Raw genomic sequence first — 17367 nt, 5'->3', positions numbered from 1 at the left:
GACTTATTTTTTTTTTATTTGTCAAAAAAATAAAAGTAAATCCATTATAAATCTGAAAATTTCTACATAGAAACCAAGGTCTGGTCCTAGAGCATAAATAAAAAGTAGAGCGAACTTTTTATCTCATACACACACACACACACACACACACAAACACATAAACAAACACACAAATGTATGTGTTTGCAACAGAGAGAATTTTACAGAAATTGGCAAATAAAATAAACAAAACTGGCATAAATGTAAAAAAATTTACATTTAAATCAAGGTCTGGTCCTAGAGCATAAACCCAAAGTGGAACGAACTTTCTATCTCATACACACACACACAAACACACACAAACACACACATGTATGTCACTGCAACAGAGAGCATTTTTATAGAAATTGGCAAATAAAATAAATAAAACTGGCATAAATCTAAAAAAAAATTACATTTAAATCAAGGTCTGGTCCTAGAGCATAAACCCAAAGTGGAACAAACTTTTCTATCTCATACACACACACACACAAACACACACAAACACACACATGTATGTCACTGCAACAGAGAGCATTTTTATAGAAATTGGCAAATAAAATAAACAAAACTGGCATAAATCTAAAAAAAATTACATTTAAATCAAGGTCTGGTCCTAGAGCATAAACCCAAAGTGGAACGAACTTTCTATCTCATACACACACACACATAAACACACACAAACACACACATGTATGTCACTGCAACAGAGAGCATTTTTATAGAAATGGCAAATAAAATAAACAAAACTGGCATAAATCTGAAAAATGTCACATATGCAACATGGAACAAGCTTGTTCCACACACACACACACACACACACACCACACACACACACACACAGTCATGTCATAGTGGTGACTTGTAATGTTTCTGCAAATGTATGTATAATAATTTGATAATAATTATATAATTAATATTATATAATTATAATAATTAATAATTAATTTGATAATAATAATTTGATTTTTTATGTATTTCAAAATGTTTATATTAAAATATATATATCAAAGTTGTGAAGAGAAGTTGAATGAGTGAATGAATGGTTCTCTATGGCCCTCTATTGGATACATTTGGCCATTGGCCATTAATTCCTTACCCATAAGAAATAAGTTTTTTTGACTAACCTTTAGATGGCAGTATTCTATCCCTAACACATAGAGCAATGTCCAAAAACTATTTAGATTTAATTAAGATCATCATTTAAGTGATTTTTTCTTTAAAAAATCATTTTTCATGAGCCAATTTATGGCCTAGTTATGTAATTGTGCAGTAAATAGGTAAAAAACTTCAAAATTTCCACAAAAACACAGCATAAATGTATAGTTGAGAAGTAAATAAAAAAAATGATATATAGTTTTCCATATAAAAAATGTATATTTCCTTATGCAATTGCTCTTTAAAAGTTTGGGGTCAAAATGACCCTAAGTGTTATCCTTTTTTAACACTGATTAAGGGTTAATACTTTATATAAACCCCTGGTTTCACAAACTAGGCTGAAGCCTAGTCCTAGACTACAGTGCATGTTTGAGCTGTTTTAACTGAACGCAACGTGCACTGACATATCTTTAAATATGTCAGTACCATTGTTTTGTCTCAAGATTCACACCGGTAATGTTTTTTTTTTAAGGCACATTTATAAAAGCTACTTAAATGCCCTAATTAAACTAAGCCCTAATCCTGGCTTAATCTAAGCCCTGTCTGTTAACCCGGGCCAAAATGTAATTAAATTAGTCCAACTATATTTAACATTGAAGTGTCAGGTTCATACTGAGGACTTTCCCTATTTGTACATCCTATTTTCCACTTAACTTTCTCTTAATAAAACTATTCAACCTCCCTGAGAGGTCAGTAAGATTTAAACAAAAAAAGAATAATTAAGGTTACACTTTATTTTAAGGTGACGTAGTTACATTGTACTTACTCAAATACTAACACAGCTACGACACAACTGATCACACTACTGTCTTTGTTCTAAACATGGAAAACCTCATACTTTTTCATCTGTAGAGGAATTTACAGAATGTCTGATCTAAGTCAAAGGCCTTGAGCAAGAAAAGCATCAACAGAAACCAAAGACCTGTGATTAAAATGTAGATGATCTGTTTCCTGTGTTTATGATCGGTCCTGTGACTCATAATGTTCAAAGTCATTGTGTTGTGATGGCATTGACTCAAGAGACATGAATGTGGGATGTCCTCTCACTGCTGTGTCATCGCCTCACTCCTCAACAGTCCCAGCTGTCCACATCTTTAACCTCTTTTCTCTTCCCCTACAGCCTCGCTGTCCATCCCGATAAAATCACCATAGCAACAGGACAAGTGGCTGGCACATCCTCAGATGGAAAAGTAAGATTGGTTATTCAGCTCAGATATTTTAAAACGGTGTCATGCGTAACCATTAATAGCTTGATCTAGCATTATATCCTAATTATCAGATGCGCCTCAGGAGTCTGTCATAACAAAACGTGCATGATCACAATCTCAAATCCACATGCTTTAAATAGAAGTTGAATTGGTCTAATATGCTCAGTGAGTCTGTCTGTGTCTGGCAGCAGTTGGCTCCTCACGTGCGAGTGTGGGACTCTGTGAGTTTGAACACGTTGCACATCCTTGGAACCGGTTTCTTTGACCGAGCTCTGGTCTGCCTCTCCTTCTCCAAGTCGGTAAGAGACAGTCAACTCTATATTATGTTACCAAATAAACGTTGTCATGTGCCACAGCAAAATACAGCCTACATTTCTGTATTTTCTTTTATTTAAATGTACCTGTCATAAGAGCTTTAGAGTGCTAAACATGTCTTTTAAAACATTCAGAACGGTGGAAGCTGGTTGTGTGTTGTGGATGACTCCAATGACCACATTCTGTCTGTGTGGGACTGGCAGAGGGAAGAAAGACTAGCTGAAGTCAAGGTGAGTGCTTCATAATTGATAGCAGTGTCTACTTTTGTGTTAGTGTACCTTGTATGTCAACAAGGGCCATTCACAAGTAAACTGATTGTTTTTATTATGCACATCTTTACAACGTCTCTTTCTCTGCCCTCACAGTGCTCAAATGAGTCAATCTTTGCTGCTGATTTCCACCCGACAGATGCTAATATAATTGTCACGTGTGGAAAGTCGCATCTTTACTTCTGGTCATTAGAAAAAGGGTCTCTTGTGAAAAAACAGGGTCTTTTTGAGGTAATCTCCTATAAGACTTTGTGGTCAGATTCATTTTCCATTTTATTCAAATTTCATTTTTTGCTGAATGATAGCATGATGCACGTTTAGATATGGTAAAACGTGCATCATGCACACTAGCAGTCAAATGCTTTGACACATCAAAACTATAAAATACTGTATATGAATTATATTATGTAGTGATGAAAAAAGTTCCAATTAAACCTTTTTTAGCTTCATCTGGTGCATAATGGGATTAACTATAAAAAATGAACAACATTTTTACTTCAGTTAAACTTTAGTTTACTTTAGTTTTGTGAAAACCGTTCTTTTTTTCAGGTTTCTTTGATGTATATTCCAAGAATAATTTATTTGAAATAGAAATATTTTGATTCATTAGTAATGTGCTTACTTTTACTTTAATGTGTCTTTGGCCTTGGAGAATAAAAGTGTTCAATTCTTTCAAAAATGTTATATTTGTCTCCAAAACTAATTTCCAGCATTCAAGTTAAAGGCTTTTAAGATCATGAGAAACATAAATTCAGTCAAATGTGTCCAGACATTTCACTGTGTAGTTGTAGAATATATAAAACACATGTATTATCATATATTTTTTGTGTGTGTGATACATCTATTGCATTTCTGCTTTAAAAATAAAGTAATATTTATGTTTCTTGCAGAAACAAGAGAAGCCCAAGTTTGTATTGTGTGTGACTTTTTCAGAAAACGGCGACGCCATCACTGGAGACTCGAGTGGAAATATACTTGTGTGGGGCAAAGGTAAAAGAATAAAAGGTTTATTATTATTATTATTAGTGAGTTATTTAGTGATTTATGTGAATGTTTTGTATAAGCCTACCTCCATTGAACTTTGTAAAATATCTATTCTATGAAATTCAATTATGAATGTTGTTTGTACAGTATAAAGGCTGTGTGTTATCTAAGGGTGAGTCTGCTGCTACCAGCAAAACATTCTTTATTTAGTGATAATAAAAGAGAGAGGTGCTCCATTTTTACACAAATCAATAAGACTTTTTTCATATAGGCTGTGAACACCTTTGATTGTTTTACTGATGCTGGTTTACAGTACAGGTTTATATAATGCTTGTTTTTTGGTCATGGCTCACAGGTTCTAATCGTATTAGCTTGGCCATTCAGGGAGCACATGAGGCAAGCGTCTTTGCACTTTGCATGTTGAGAAATGGGACGCTGGTCTCAGGTGGGAAGGACCGTAAGCTCATCTCATGGGATGAAAATTATCAAAATATTCAAACAGTGGAGGTAAGGCATACTTGGATATCATTTTGATGCAGTATGCATTTATATGCTTGAATAGTAGTACCAGATTCAAGCAGGTATCCATAGTTTACCATATGTATATGTAACTTTCAGGTGCCCGAGTTATATGGCCCTATTCGAACTGTGGCTGAAGGACGGGGAGAAACGGTTCTTATTGGCACCACCAAAAACTATGTCCTACAAGGCAGTCTGGATGGAGAGTTTATCCCCATCACCCAGGTAAGTTTACCAGTATATGTACAATAACCGAAGAGTAAATGAATAGTTATGGATATAGAATAAAACTGAGAAAAGAACCATGGTTTTCCATAATATACATAACATATAGACTTATATTTAATTTAATAAATTGTACCATAGTTATTAATCAATTTCTAAGTTCTATCTAATTATTAAATACTAAAATAGTGTCTATACTGGTCAATATTGGATATATATATTGAAGACTGGGCATTTATAATCCTCAAACCTTTGCTGTCATCAAATACTTAACAGTAATAGAATTTTATCAAAATAGTTTATATTTTAAAATATATAACTATAATAATTTAAATATTTAATATGACATATTCAATAATATATTTAAATTATTACATATATAATATTTAAATTATTAAAATATTTAAATTATTGAATGTTAAATCGTTAAGAAATCTCAAAATTAATATACATTTTTCATACTGTGCATTATCATGTTGTGATGCCTAAATTCACTTTTGATTTTTGTTTTTGATGCATTATTTTTAAATGAATTTTTTTTTTTTTTTTTTTTATGAAATTATTTAGACAAAATAATTTATCTGTATTGGTCAATATTTTATATATTTTGGATCCTGATTTCCAATATATTTCTCCCTACTTTTTACATTTAGATGAGACCTTTAAATATTTAAAAAATAAAATATATTGAAATTATTAAATTACAAAATGTATTATTTTATAATTTAATAACACTATTAAATGTAATCTTTAGCAAATCTCAAAATGAATATCCATTTTCATGCTGTATATTATAATATCTGTAATATGCCTACATTCACTTGTAGCATTTAAAACGATTTACTTTTGTTTTTGATGTTTTATTGTAAAACGATTTAGACATATTACTTCTGTATTCAGTCTGTATTCTGGCCTTAATATAAAATAATAATAGCATGAAATAATTATTGGCTTATCAGTAACAGAGAGAATATTAAAATCGGTGCATCACTACTAGTAGTAATGTTAGTTAATGAGTTTGACTGCGGATTTATTCCCTGGTATGTTGAAAGAAAATGAATCTTTAAGTGTAAAGGAGTAACTCGGTTTGTGGATCTAATACAGAATATGATTGATGTTTGAAACTTTCTTTGAAATTCAAACCAAATTTTTGCATCTGTTTGATTTTAAGGGCCACACAGATGAGCTATGGGGCCTGACCGTACATCCGCTGAAGCATCAGTTCCTCACCTGTGGCTATGACAAGCATGTCTGCCTGTGGGATTCAGGCTCCCATCAGCCCATCTGGTCCAAAACATTGGAGGTGAGTAACCTGCCTCTGTAGGCTTCACTTGCATTACTGTAGTGTCACCTCACAGCTTGCACATCGGTTTCTTGTTATTGAAAACCTTGTCACTACTACAACTATAATGAAAAGAGCTCTGGTGTTCCTTAGGCTGAGATGTAACCGCGTTTGTGTTGACAGGATGTTTGATTGAGCATGTATGTGTGTTTCCCTCATGGACAGGACGCCGCTCAATCGGCCGGCTTCCACCCTTCTGGGGCAACGGTTGCTATAGGAACACAGATGGGCAGGTGAGGCGAGCCATTTCTTTTCATCGATGGGGTCCCTGACACATCATTACAGTTCAGGAAAGTGGTCTAATAAAGTGTTACATGAAAGACCCAAACACTTATTATTATGCTAATGCCACACAGGAACACAATACCATCCCAGCGGCATTCTTCAGCCGTCTTTGATTTCCTTTTTTTTTTTTTTTTTTTTTTAATAAAGGCTTTGGATGAAGACCTCATCTAAGAGTCTAACCTTTTATTATGCTTCAGGTTCTTTAGACCTGTGTGTTTAATAATGTCCTTTCACTCATTATCAATCTGCGCAGGTGGCTTGTTCTCGATACTGAATCGAAGGATCTCGTCACGGTGCACACGGATGGGAACGAACAGCTGTCGGTTATGCGCTTTTCTCCAGGTTAGAGTTAATTTTCCTAGCAGCTTTTCCACTGCTGGCTGGGAAAACTTTAGGAAGTTAGCCAGAAACTAGTGCTCATTAAAGTCTCTGCAATTGATTCGGTTATTCCTTCCAGATGGTAATTTCCTTGCAGTCGGGTCACATGACAACTACATCTACATTTATGCTGTGGCAGAAAATGGCAAGAAATACAGTAGAGTTGGAAAGTGCTCAGTAAGTATGTTTATGCAAAATATGACTTGTTTTGTATAAATAATGAGTGTAATAGATTATTATAGACCATAGATTACAGTGTTATGTTACCGTAGTATTATTTCTATACTATTATAGTATTTATTATTTTGAATTAGCTTTTAGTTTTATATTTTCAGTTACATTTTCATTTGGTTGTTTTTGCCCTTTTTTTATATTTCTATAAAGCTATTATTTATTTTTATTTAAGTTTTAGTTTAAGTAATTTTAGTACTTCAACTAAAACTCATTTTATTTCATTAAATTTCTAATTTCCGTTGTTTTTTTCCAAAATGTTTTTCTAATATTTATATTTTATTTCAGCTTTATTTTTATAATGAAAAGGATATTTTAATAGTTTTAACAAAAACACTGCCACATTATTATTATTATTTGTTAACATGCACACAAACACACATCTGTCTCCTCAAATTAAGGTTGTTTTTAACGTTGTGAGTCTGTTATTGCTCACAGGGTCATTCGAGTTTCATCACCCATCTGGATTGGTCTGTGGATTCTCAGTACTTGGTATCCAACTCAGGAGACTATGAGATCCTTTACTGTAAGTATCTTTACTGAGGACTGATACTTTATTTCTACTTCAGAGTTTTTTTTTGCATCTTTTCTTGATGTTAGTGATCATGTTCAGGACGAATATTAGCCATTCTGCGTAGTTGCATGAGTGGCATTGTATATTTTCCTTCATTACTTGACTGCAACCATAATTAGTTAGTTAAATGAATTCAGTCAATACATTTGAATAAAGTATGGCTGAAGTTCCAAACACTGTTACATGGAAATACTCAGTAATAAACTTATTTAAATCAGTGATTCTCAACCTTTTTGACTCAAGACTTTTTATTTCGAATGACACTGATAAAGCCTGACAACATCTCATCTGACAGCAGATACTGAATCAGGACAACTTGTTTTTCTCATCTGACAGAAGTGTCTTTCTTTCACACACCTCTTACAAAATAAAGAATAACGCTTAGAATGATGTATTTTGTTGTTGTTGTTTCTTTGACTGCTCTCTCCGCGACCCACTCAAAACGGTCTTGGCGACCCACCAATTGAGAAACACTGTTTTAAGTCATCTTGAGGGCCCCTAGTGGACCTCGGCCTGCTGGTTGTTAAATCCATCCATTCATATTATAAATTCATTGTTGTCTTTTAGGGATTCCCTCTGTGTGCAAGCAAGTTGTGAGTGTGGAGACCACTCGGGATATTGAATGGGCCACTTTCACCTGTACTCTGGGATTCCATGTTTTTGGTAAGGTTTATGTTTTGTGTCATGCATGGCAGTGTGAAATAATAAAAAAAGAATATTACATTTCTTTAAAGGGGTCATATAATGCCATTTTTGTACAAGCTAATATGATTCTTTAGGGTCTAAATTAAAAGTTTGTAATGTACTTTAATTAAAAATTCTCATTAGTATTGTAAGAAAACACTCATTTTACCTGGTCAAAAACAGCTCTGTTTTCAGCACGCCGTTTAAGTGCATGTGTCTTTAAATGATAATGCGCTTTGCTCACCCCGCCCCTCTGTTCTGTGCATACACCGTTTGAAATAATAACACAATAACCATAACGCGTTGTTCATTATAAACGTGGGATTATGAATTATATTGAGAACGTCGTACATAGAAAACATGCCGTAATGTACCCTGAGTGTAAACAGCCGTATTCATCGTGAAGCGTGCAGCAAGCGATTTGCAAAGATTAATATAAATATTAATATAAAGGTTAATAAAACGTTACACTCACTTCAGTTCTTCTGGAGGTGCAGCAGGAACACGAATAGTTGATACCGATCCTTTTTTCAGGAGCAGCTTCTTAGTAAAACCAGCTTTATACTGACCCCCGTTTATAAAGCAGTCTGGTGAGAAATGATTCGCGCAAACATGAAAGCATTGACGTTGATCGTGGGGAATATTCCCTTCGAAAACAAAACTCAGCCACTGCGTCTTCAGCGGTTCGGATTTAGGAACATCAACATGACTGCTGTGTTCCTTATTACACCCAAGAACAGAACACCACAATCGATTAGACGCCATTCTGCTCATAGACAGTGCTCCAGCGTATCAACAATGACCGCGCGGACTATGATGACAGACAGCTCGCTCACGAGCGAGGGCGGGTCTGTGTTGAAACGCTGCTGTCAATCAACAATCGTGGGAGGGGCGTCACAAGATCGAATGGCTTGATTTGAGACAGGGGAAAACATATAAGGAGATTAAAAAAAAAAACACTGGATGGATTTTTATCATTTTATGATGGTTGTGTACAGGCACTGCCAACACACATTTCAGTACAATCAACTTGTAAAAGTGCATGTACCATTATATGACCCCTTTAAAATAGTTTAATTTGTAGTGATAGTAAATAAATATAGCTGAACATTTCACAGTCTTCCTCATATGCCCATAACTACACAAAAGAGTTATTTTTGTTGTGTTTTCTTCATAAATGTTAGCATACAGCCAAAGAAAATGACATGTATATTCTGTTTGTGTTAGGTCTGTGGCCGGATGGCTCAGATGGGACTGACATCAATGCTGTGTGCAGTTCATATGCAAAGAGACTGCTCGTCACCGGAGACGACTTTGGCAAAGTTCACCTTTTCTCATTCCCCTGCTCTCAGTCCCGGGTAAGAAACAGCACTAAATCTCGGGTCGGGTAGCTGGGGAATCCGGGGGTGGGGGGTTGGGGGGTCTCCCTCGGGATGAAATCGTGTTTGTCCCCCTCGGGGGAAATCGCAGGGCTCCCTAGAATCGGCCCTGGATAGATATTATTCATTTTAGCACTAAGTAATGTTAAAATATGGTCTTATTTCTCTCTATCTACCTCTGCAGGCTCCTAGTCACATCTACGGTGGACACAGCAGCCACGTCACCAACGTTAACTTCTTGTTTGACGACAGCCACCTAGTCTCTACAGGAGGGAAGGACATGAGCGTAATGCAGTGGCGTGTGGTGTAAAACTCCCAGTGTCACACTGAACTTTCTTTTTTCTGGGATCAAGTGGCTTGGGAAAGCAAAAGTGGGTCCATCGACTACAGACTGAAGTGGAGTCTCAAATTTATTTGCCTTTAATTGTTATCTCAGGACACCAATATTTGAAGTGACTCTCTGTTTTGACTGTCTCACGCACTCCCTAGGCTACGAAAGAGATGTCTTTGAATAACAAACTAAAGAATCTGCCCTAAAGGTCAAAGTTAAATGTGATGCCAAAGCACATGGAGGAATATATTGGGAATGAATGAATAGTCCAGTCCAGTATATATAAGACCAATATATGTGATCAAAGCACTAACACTGTAACATGGTAAGTTACTTCAGAGGTATCATTTAGAGTCTTAAAAATACCATCAGTTATACTCTATCAGACTGACTGTGTTTTGATAAATTGCACGTTAAGCATCATTTTGTACAAAAAAAAAAAATCTGCCTCCGTAATCATACTTTTTTAACCTTTGCTGCCACTGTCTGGTGTGTTGAGGTACTGCAACCGCTTTCCCACGGTTGATTTCATTTCATTCTATCTTCAGCTGTGTGTTCAAATATTTATGGTGTTCCATGAATTTAAAATGTAATTGAAGTTTAAAGAAACTTAATCAGCCATCAAAATCTTCTCAAGGAGGAAAAAAAGCATGAGTTTGGGAAACATAGTGACTGTACTGCAGAGTCAAAATGATTAAAGCCTTCAATGACTTTCACTTGTTAAATCACTCCCACAGCCATTATCTCTGATTTAGTTTAATCCTCTGTCTGACATCAAATCTGTTATGCATCAACTAGCTTAACTGAACGTCATAACGTAGTGCACATTTACATTAGCGTTAAGCTCCATTTTCATAACCTCCGCTTGAGAAAACAAGAACAGTTACAGTCAAATGATTGTAGTAGTATTAATAAAACTAAGCATGCACAAGCTTGTTTGTAACTGTCTAACCTATTTTTCCATATTAATTGTCAGATATATGAAATTAGAGGGAAAGAATGTTAGTTCTTCTCTGAAATATGAGAAAGCTGTGTTTTTGACCAAATTGGCTTGTTGGATCAAGGTTGGAGTGAAGGAGAATGGAAGATGTTGCTGAATTTTAAATGTAGGCCTACAACCACATGACAATATCCTGGTATATGAATGTTTAGTTATATGAGAAACATTAGGAAAAATAATCTGTTGTTTCACCTTGAAAAAAATCATCCACCCAAGTATAACAAGAGGATCAAATAAAAACACATGGTGGTGTTAAAATCTTTGCACTGTAAACAGTGAAGCCCTGACCTGTAGCACACGCATTCATAAACATAATTTGTTTATGCCTGTTTATACAACAGAACCAAATGGGCATGAATAACAGGAAGAGAAGGAATAACAGTAACCCAATGAGGCAGGGCTCAGAGGAAGTTGCAGTGCGGCATATTGGCCACCAGCGGTCGCTGTTCTGCGTGTTTGTTTTTACACTATCCCGATAAGCTCCTTTCTCATTGTCATAACACGGAGGAGGAAAATGGCAACTCCAGTGCGCGTTTGCAGTCCGCAATTCAGATCGATGTTGTAGGCGCGACCATGAGCTAAACATGGGATATGTTTTATTCAGCTGTGGTGACATAGAGCGATATGCTGTAGATCTTTCGAGACATCTGCATTGTTTCTGATCCGAGGACCGGCTGTGCATCGCTGGATGAGCATTGAACATTCAAGCTGACCATTGTTTTATGGAATAGTACACGTGTTGTATAAATACTCACTAAAATACATATTTATGCGCTGATATCTTTACATCGAGCGCCTCGCCTCTGTGGCTTTTAAGTTTTTTCCCCTTCAGCTTTTTTAATAATTTATTACATCCATATATTCGTGGGGATATCATCAGAAAATGAGGTAAGCTGCCCAAATGTGTTGACACAGCATGCATATATTAATTTATACATTGAAATGCATTGGTGTATACAAATAAATGTATTGCTTTAGATATTTATGTATTATAGCAGTTGACACTGTTAATCACATCTAGCCTATTGGGTGTGTTTCAAATCTTGTGAGTTCCCTACCTAGACAGGAATTTGGTTGGCCTGTATAGTAGTGGGGGTTTGATTCATCCCAGTGACTTGAATCTATTGAATCCGTTCACTAAAAAGATTTTTTCACGCATTCATTCAGTGACTCTTTCTGGAAGTTTTACCAGTAGGTGGCGACAAGCAAATGCCCTTTTGCGTGTTATGTGAATCATGGAATCATTCACTCAACTGTCCTCTGAACGCTGAATTGTTCGTGATCGAAATAAATCGTATTAGCCTTAATTTTATGCGTGGCTACAGATCTGATTGGTTGTCAATATTTCATTATTAATTTTGTCACATTCTCACCAAGAACTATAACTATAAATATGTCTACTGTAGCATTATTTTATTGTCGGTTCAGACCTAGACGTTCAAGTTGGTATTTTCTCCTTTTAAAATACTAAGTAATAAGTAATAAGAGTAGCGTAGTATGCGGTTCCGAATGGACCAAGCGATTCCTTCTGAATGCATTTGAAAATATGAATCAGTTCAAGGAGCGACTCGTAACTTCAAAAGATTCATTCGAATCATTGATTCATTCACAAATCAAACACCACTAGCGATCATTAGAACACGCCCAGATGTCGAGCCACAGAAATGCTTTCTGAGTAGTCAGCTCATAGGATTTGGCACACAGCCACTGAAAGCTCGAGCTGAGGCCGTTTATGAGTGAGCAGATCCTACCTGTTTTCTGTTCTGCTGACATCAGCGGATAGTGACAGTGTTTGGGGTGTGTAACGCTTAAGCGAACCGAGATGCAGAGTATTGATGCCGATTATGGCAAGCCGTTTTAACATTTAATCCTTTTAAAACCTACTTGTATGTATTTTCATGCTACTAGTACTTATGTTTAGATACTAGTATCTATTCCATTAAGTACTAGTACTTATTCATTAGCTACTAGTGCTTATTATTTTAGGTACTAGTGCCTATTCTAGTGCTTATTCTTTAGGTACTAGTGCCTATTCTAGTGCTTATTCTTTAGGTACTAGTGCCTTTAAAGACACTGCACGCCTGTACTGCTCCATTAGCTTTATGAATGAAAGATATAAAATAGACTGTGTGTGGTCACATTTACTGGCAGTTCAGTTAAAATCATCATCATGTCCATCGGCATATGGCAAGCCGTTTTAACATAGAAAATCTTTTTTTTAGTTAGGCTACTAGTAACATTTTAGATCAAAGATATCCTTACCTTATACTAATACTATTTAAAAAATCAGTTTGCAAATAATATGTTGAATATTAATGAACCAACAACATATCAAAGAGAGATGACACAGGAAACGGACTGAATTGCAGAAGGCTGTTTTTATAATAACAATATAATAATAGCCTACCTTTTTAAAGGTATTAGAGAAAAAATATATAATGAATAGGCATATGTAATATAGTGCATATATTACTCTTATTTTGACATGACTCTCATTCACAGACGCAGATTCATATTCCGAATTTTTGATTGTAAGGAATTATGAATGCTCACCAAAAATCCCAATCTCTAAGTATTGTGGTTGTTTGGCTGGTGGGTGTGAACGGGTCTACTTAACTGTTGTTTGAATTTTATTATTGGCAAGTTTTATTAAGTCTTTATTATAGCCTACTGTACATTCAAAACAATAAATGTCATATTAAACATATATCTTTCCTTGTGTTCATGCTGACAAATCAGCTAAAAACTAGCTAAATATTTAGCTAGATAAACCAACAAACCCAGTTACTTACGAAAAATCAATCTTCTATAGCCTTAGTTTAGCCTGCATTACCATATGAACTCTGATTGGATGGTTGAGAGTATACTCATGTTTATGTAATGAGCTGTTAAAAGAAGATATCTCTTAGTATCTATTAGGTTGAAAATATCTTCAAATTAATAGATACTATTGCTATTCTGTTTTGATATCATCTAGTAATTTATGACTAGTAATTATTCCAATATTGACTAGTATCTTTTTAAATATTACTAATAAGTATTCATTAGATGCTAGTACTTATTTATTGTATTAAGGATTAAATGTTAAAATGGCTTGCCATATGCCGATGGACATGATGGTTTTAATTGAACTGCCAGTAAATGTGACCACACACAGTCTATTTTATCTTTCATTCATAAAGCCAGTGGAGCAGTACAGGCGTGCAGTGGATATTCACTGTTCAGAGTAAATCTGGAAATGACGATTCTTGTATTCATGCTTAGTTGTGTTTTGGAAACAAATGCATCTGTAATCAAATCACAAATAACAGTGAGCACAATATTTATCACTTCGCAATTGTAATTCTAAAAATGAAGAAAAGACTTTTAGTTTTTAATTTAGTAATTATAGGGGGAAACGGTTTACTCTAATCAGAAATTTCACATGATTTTTTAAATAAAAATGTGTTTTCTACAGTTGATTTTAGTCCCTTATTAAAGGGATACTCCACTTTTTTTGGAAATAGACTCATTTTACAACTCCCCCAGAGTTAAACAGTTGAGTTTTACCGTTTTCGAATCCATTCAGCGAACTCCGGGTCTGGTGGTACCACTTTTAGCATAGCTTAGCATAGATCAATGAATCGGACAAGACCATTAGCATCTCTCTCAAAAAAATGACCAAAGAAGAGTTTCGATATTTTTCCTATTTAAAACTTGACTCTTCTGTAGTTACATTGTGTACTAAGACCGACGGAAAATGAAAAGTTGCGATTTTCTAGGCTGATATGGCTAGGAACTATACTCTCATTCCTGCGTAATAATCAAGAAACTTTGCTGCCGTACCATGAGTCCAGCAGGCGTAATGATATGACGCAGCGCCTGATAATGGCCATATCAGCCTAGAAAATCACAATTTTACATTTTCCATCGTCTTAGTACACGATGTAACTACAGAAGAGTCAAGTTTTAAATAGGAAAAATATAGAAACTCTTTGGTAATTTTTTTGAGAGAGATGCTAATGGTCTTGTCCGATTCAATGATCTATGCTAAGCTATGCTAAAAGAGGTACCGCCAGACCCGGAGATCGGCTGAATGGATTCGAAAATGGTAAAACTCAACTGTTTAACTCTGGGGGAGTTGTAAAATGAGCCTATTTCCAAAAAAAGTGGAGTATCCCTTTAAGCTATTGTGATATCACTACCTTGTAAATTTAGGCTAGTAAACATTTTGAGCTACATGTAAATGCATATAGAGTATCAGGTTACACTTTATTTTACAGTGTACTTACTCTAGAAAGTACTAATAATATAAGGTAAGAAGCTACATAGGGTTTAGGAGTAGGTTCAGGGTTAGTACTTAGTTATAACCCATTTATAGTAATTGCTATAATAAGAACATATGTACATGCGGAACAGGAATGTAAAATAAAGTGTGACTGAGTATCAACATCAACATGATGTAGCCTACATAAGTTTGTCATTATCTTCATATAAGTGCATTTATTTCAGCCTCTTTTTAGTCTTCTGCATAATGTCCGCTCTCCCTTTCCTTTATTCTCTCTCCGTCTGGACTAGAAGGAAGTCTTAAATTGTGCTGGACCGAGTTGCGTTCTTGCCAACAGGAAACTGAGGAACTGGTTCAGTGGAATGATTTATTCAACCCTTGACTCTCTGAGCAAAAGTCTTTACTTCACAATATAGGCTATTTTTAGCACTAGTGCTCCATCATGGGGAAGTGAGGGCATTCACTTCACAGGCTTGATTCAATTCAGGAATGCAAGAAAGTGCTGAGCGTGTTTGTAAGGGAACGCTGTAAGAGCACACGCCTAGAGAAATACAGCGCATACACAGACCCTAGTAATTTGTGCATGTAACAATATTTTTTCCAAAAATCCTGTGGTGTGGGGGAGGGGGTCTTAGACCCGACCCTGATTTGTCGGCAGGAAGTAATGAGTGTATGAAATGAGCTCTAGCTATGAGATCTGTTGATAAGGTGAATTGTACAGACACATGGATTGTTCGTTTTTGTGGACGACTTCAATAGTATGTAGAAGATCCTGTTTTCGGTTAAACATTGGAATGATACAAATGCCAATGATCTCTTCAGGTTGAAACTCTTCTTTCAGACTTATTACTTATAGGTGATTGTTTACGAGGATTTTTGGTCTTATCATTATTTTTGACTTTTAAGCGAATGTGTTTCCTGGTAGTGTTTCCTTTTGCGTAATTTATCTGAGACCCTAAAGATGTATCAAATCCAGCTGTCATGATTCATTCTGTCATTTTCTAAGAACCGGGACTCATCTTCCAGCACAAACAGTTTTTACTACGGTGTGGCACTATATTTTATCGAGCCACAGTGTACATGCAGATATTAAAAGTTTTATTATCAGCTTTTGAAATATTGGTTATCTGCAAAAAGAATTTTTTTTTTCTTTTTTTTTTTTCTTGTCCATGGTACCCAATGGAGTACAAGCATGGCCTCTAGAGGGGAAGTAAAATCAGTCACTCACTCCTTGTGGAGGTTTTGTTATGATGCAACCATTCTTGTCAGATTCACAAACCAATTAATATAATGCACATGAAAAAAAAAATGAAAAAAAAAAAAGATATTGTGGTCATGATTTAAGAATTTGTTCCCAGTTCTCTCAGCTTATTACTTAGTTCTCTCTTTTTAATTGAATCATTGCCACAATTTGATTAACACTAGGGAACAAATTATTACAATGTGGCCATGATTTGCCTAAAACAAGGGAAAGGATTAATCAAATGTTGCCACTGTTTAACGAAAATGAGGGAACTAATTAATAAAACATGACCACAAATTAATATGTCACAGAAACTAATTCTTCATTCATAACCATGATACGTATTGTTTTCTGCATGTCATGTGCACGGTCTCATGAGACAGTTCTTGTAATGTATTGGTCAAATAGACTTATTAGTTTAAACGATTCTAATGAATCATTCACTGAATCTGTCAAAGCAGTTCTGACTCAATTTGACTCATTAATGAACCGTAAGTCACCATAACTTTTATTCATGTCATGATTCAATCAAAATTAACCAAGAACTGCTACCGTGTTATATGTACTATTTATATATGCACTTAGTTTGTACCACATTAAGAAATGAACTGCACTGACTGGGTGTTCATATATCTTAACATATAAATAACATATAAGCATATGTCTTAACACATTCAGAAAGACTTCTTTACTTGTCAAGATAAATATATTTTCTTACAATGAATACCAGCAGCCTTCTTGTTTCTGCAAGTTGCATGAATGTGTGTGTGTGTGTGTGTGTGTGTGTGTTTGTGTGTTTGTGTGTCTCTAAGGATCATGTCACATGTGGCATTTTCTCGGCTGTATTTCTGTTGTGGAAAGAGGCTTCTTTAAGGCTGTGTTCCAATCCTTTGAGTGGATAAGAATGGATGTGAGCAGGACAAGGTGACTGGTCCATATCTGTCACATGTCTCTTCT

General features: G+C 35.4%; 1 protein-coding gene across 1 annotated transcript; it reads left to right on the top strand.

The window, feature by feature from the left end:
* Window positions 1-2204: 2204 nt before the first annotated feature.
* LOC311296485 (echinoderm microtubule-associated protein-like 1) lies at window positions 2205-10616 on the top strand (the record flags this gene model as incomplete). The annotated part of the gene is made up of 15 exons (XM_084418308.1): window positions 2205-2366; window positions 2573-2683; window positions 2834-2929; window positions 3065-3199; window positions 3859-3958; window positions 4308-4459; window positions 4571-4696; window positions 5868-5999; window positions 6204-6271; window positions 6577-6665; window positions 6781-6878; window positions 7371-7458; window positions 8074-8169; window positions 9418-9548; window positions 9754-10616. The coding sequence occupies 15 exons, from the start codon at window positions 2205-2207 to the stop codon at window positions 9877-9879; spliced, it is 1710 nt and encodes a 569-aa protein (XP_084274434.1). The 3' UTR covers window positions 9880-10616.
* Between the last annotated feature and the right edge of the window lie 6751 nt (window positions 10617-17367).

This window comes from Rutilus rutilus, assembly GCF_951802725.1.
Source record: "Rutilus rutilus genome assembly, chromosome: 9".
NCBI lineage: Eukaryota > Metazoa > Chordata > Actinopteri > Cypriniformes > Leuciscidae > Rutilus > Rutilus rutilus.
Note: the sequence above shows the minus strand (reverse complement) of the source record. Positions and strands in the feature narration are given on the sequence as shown.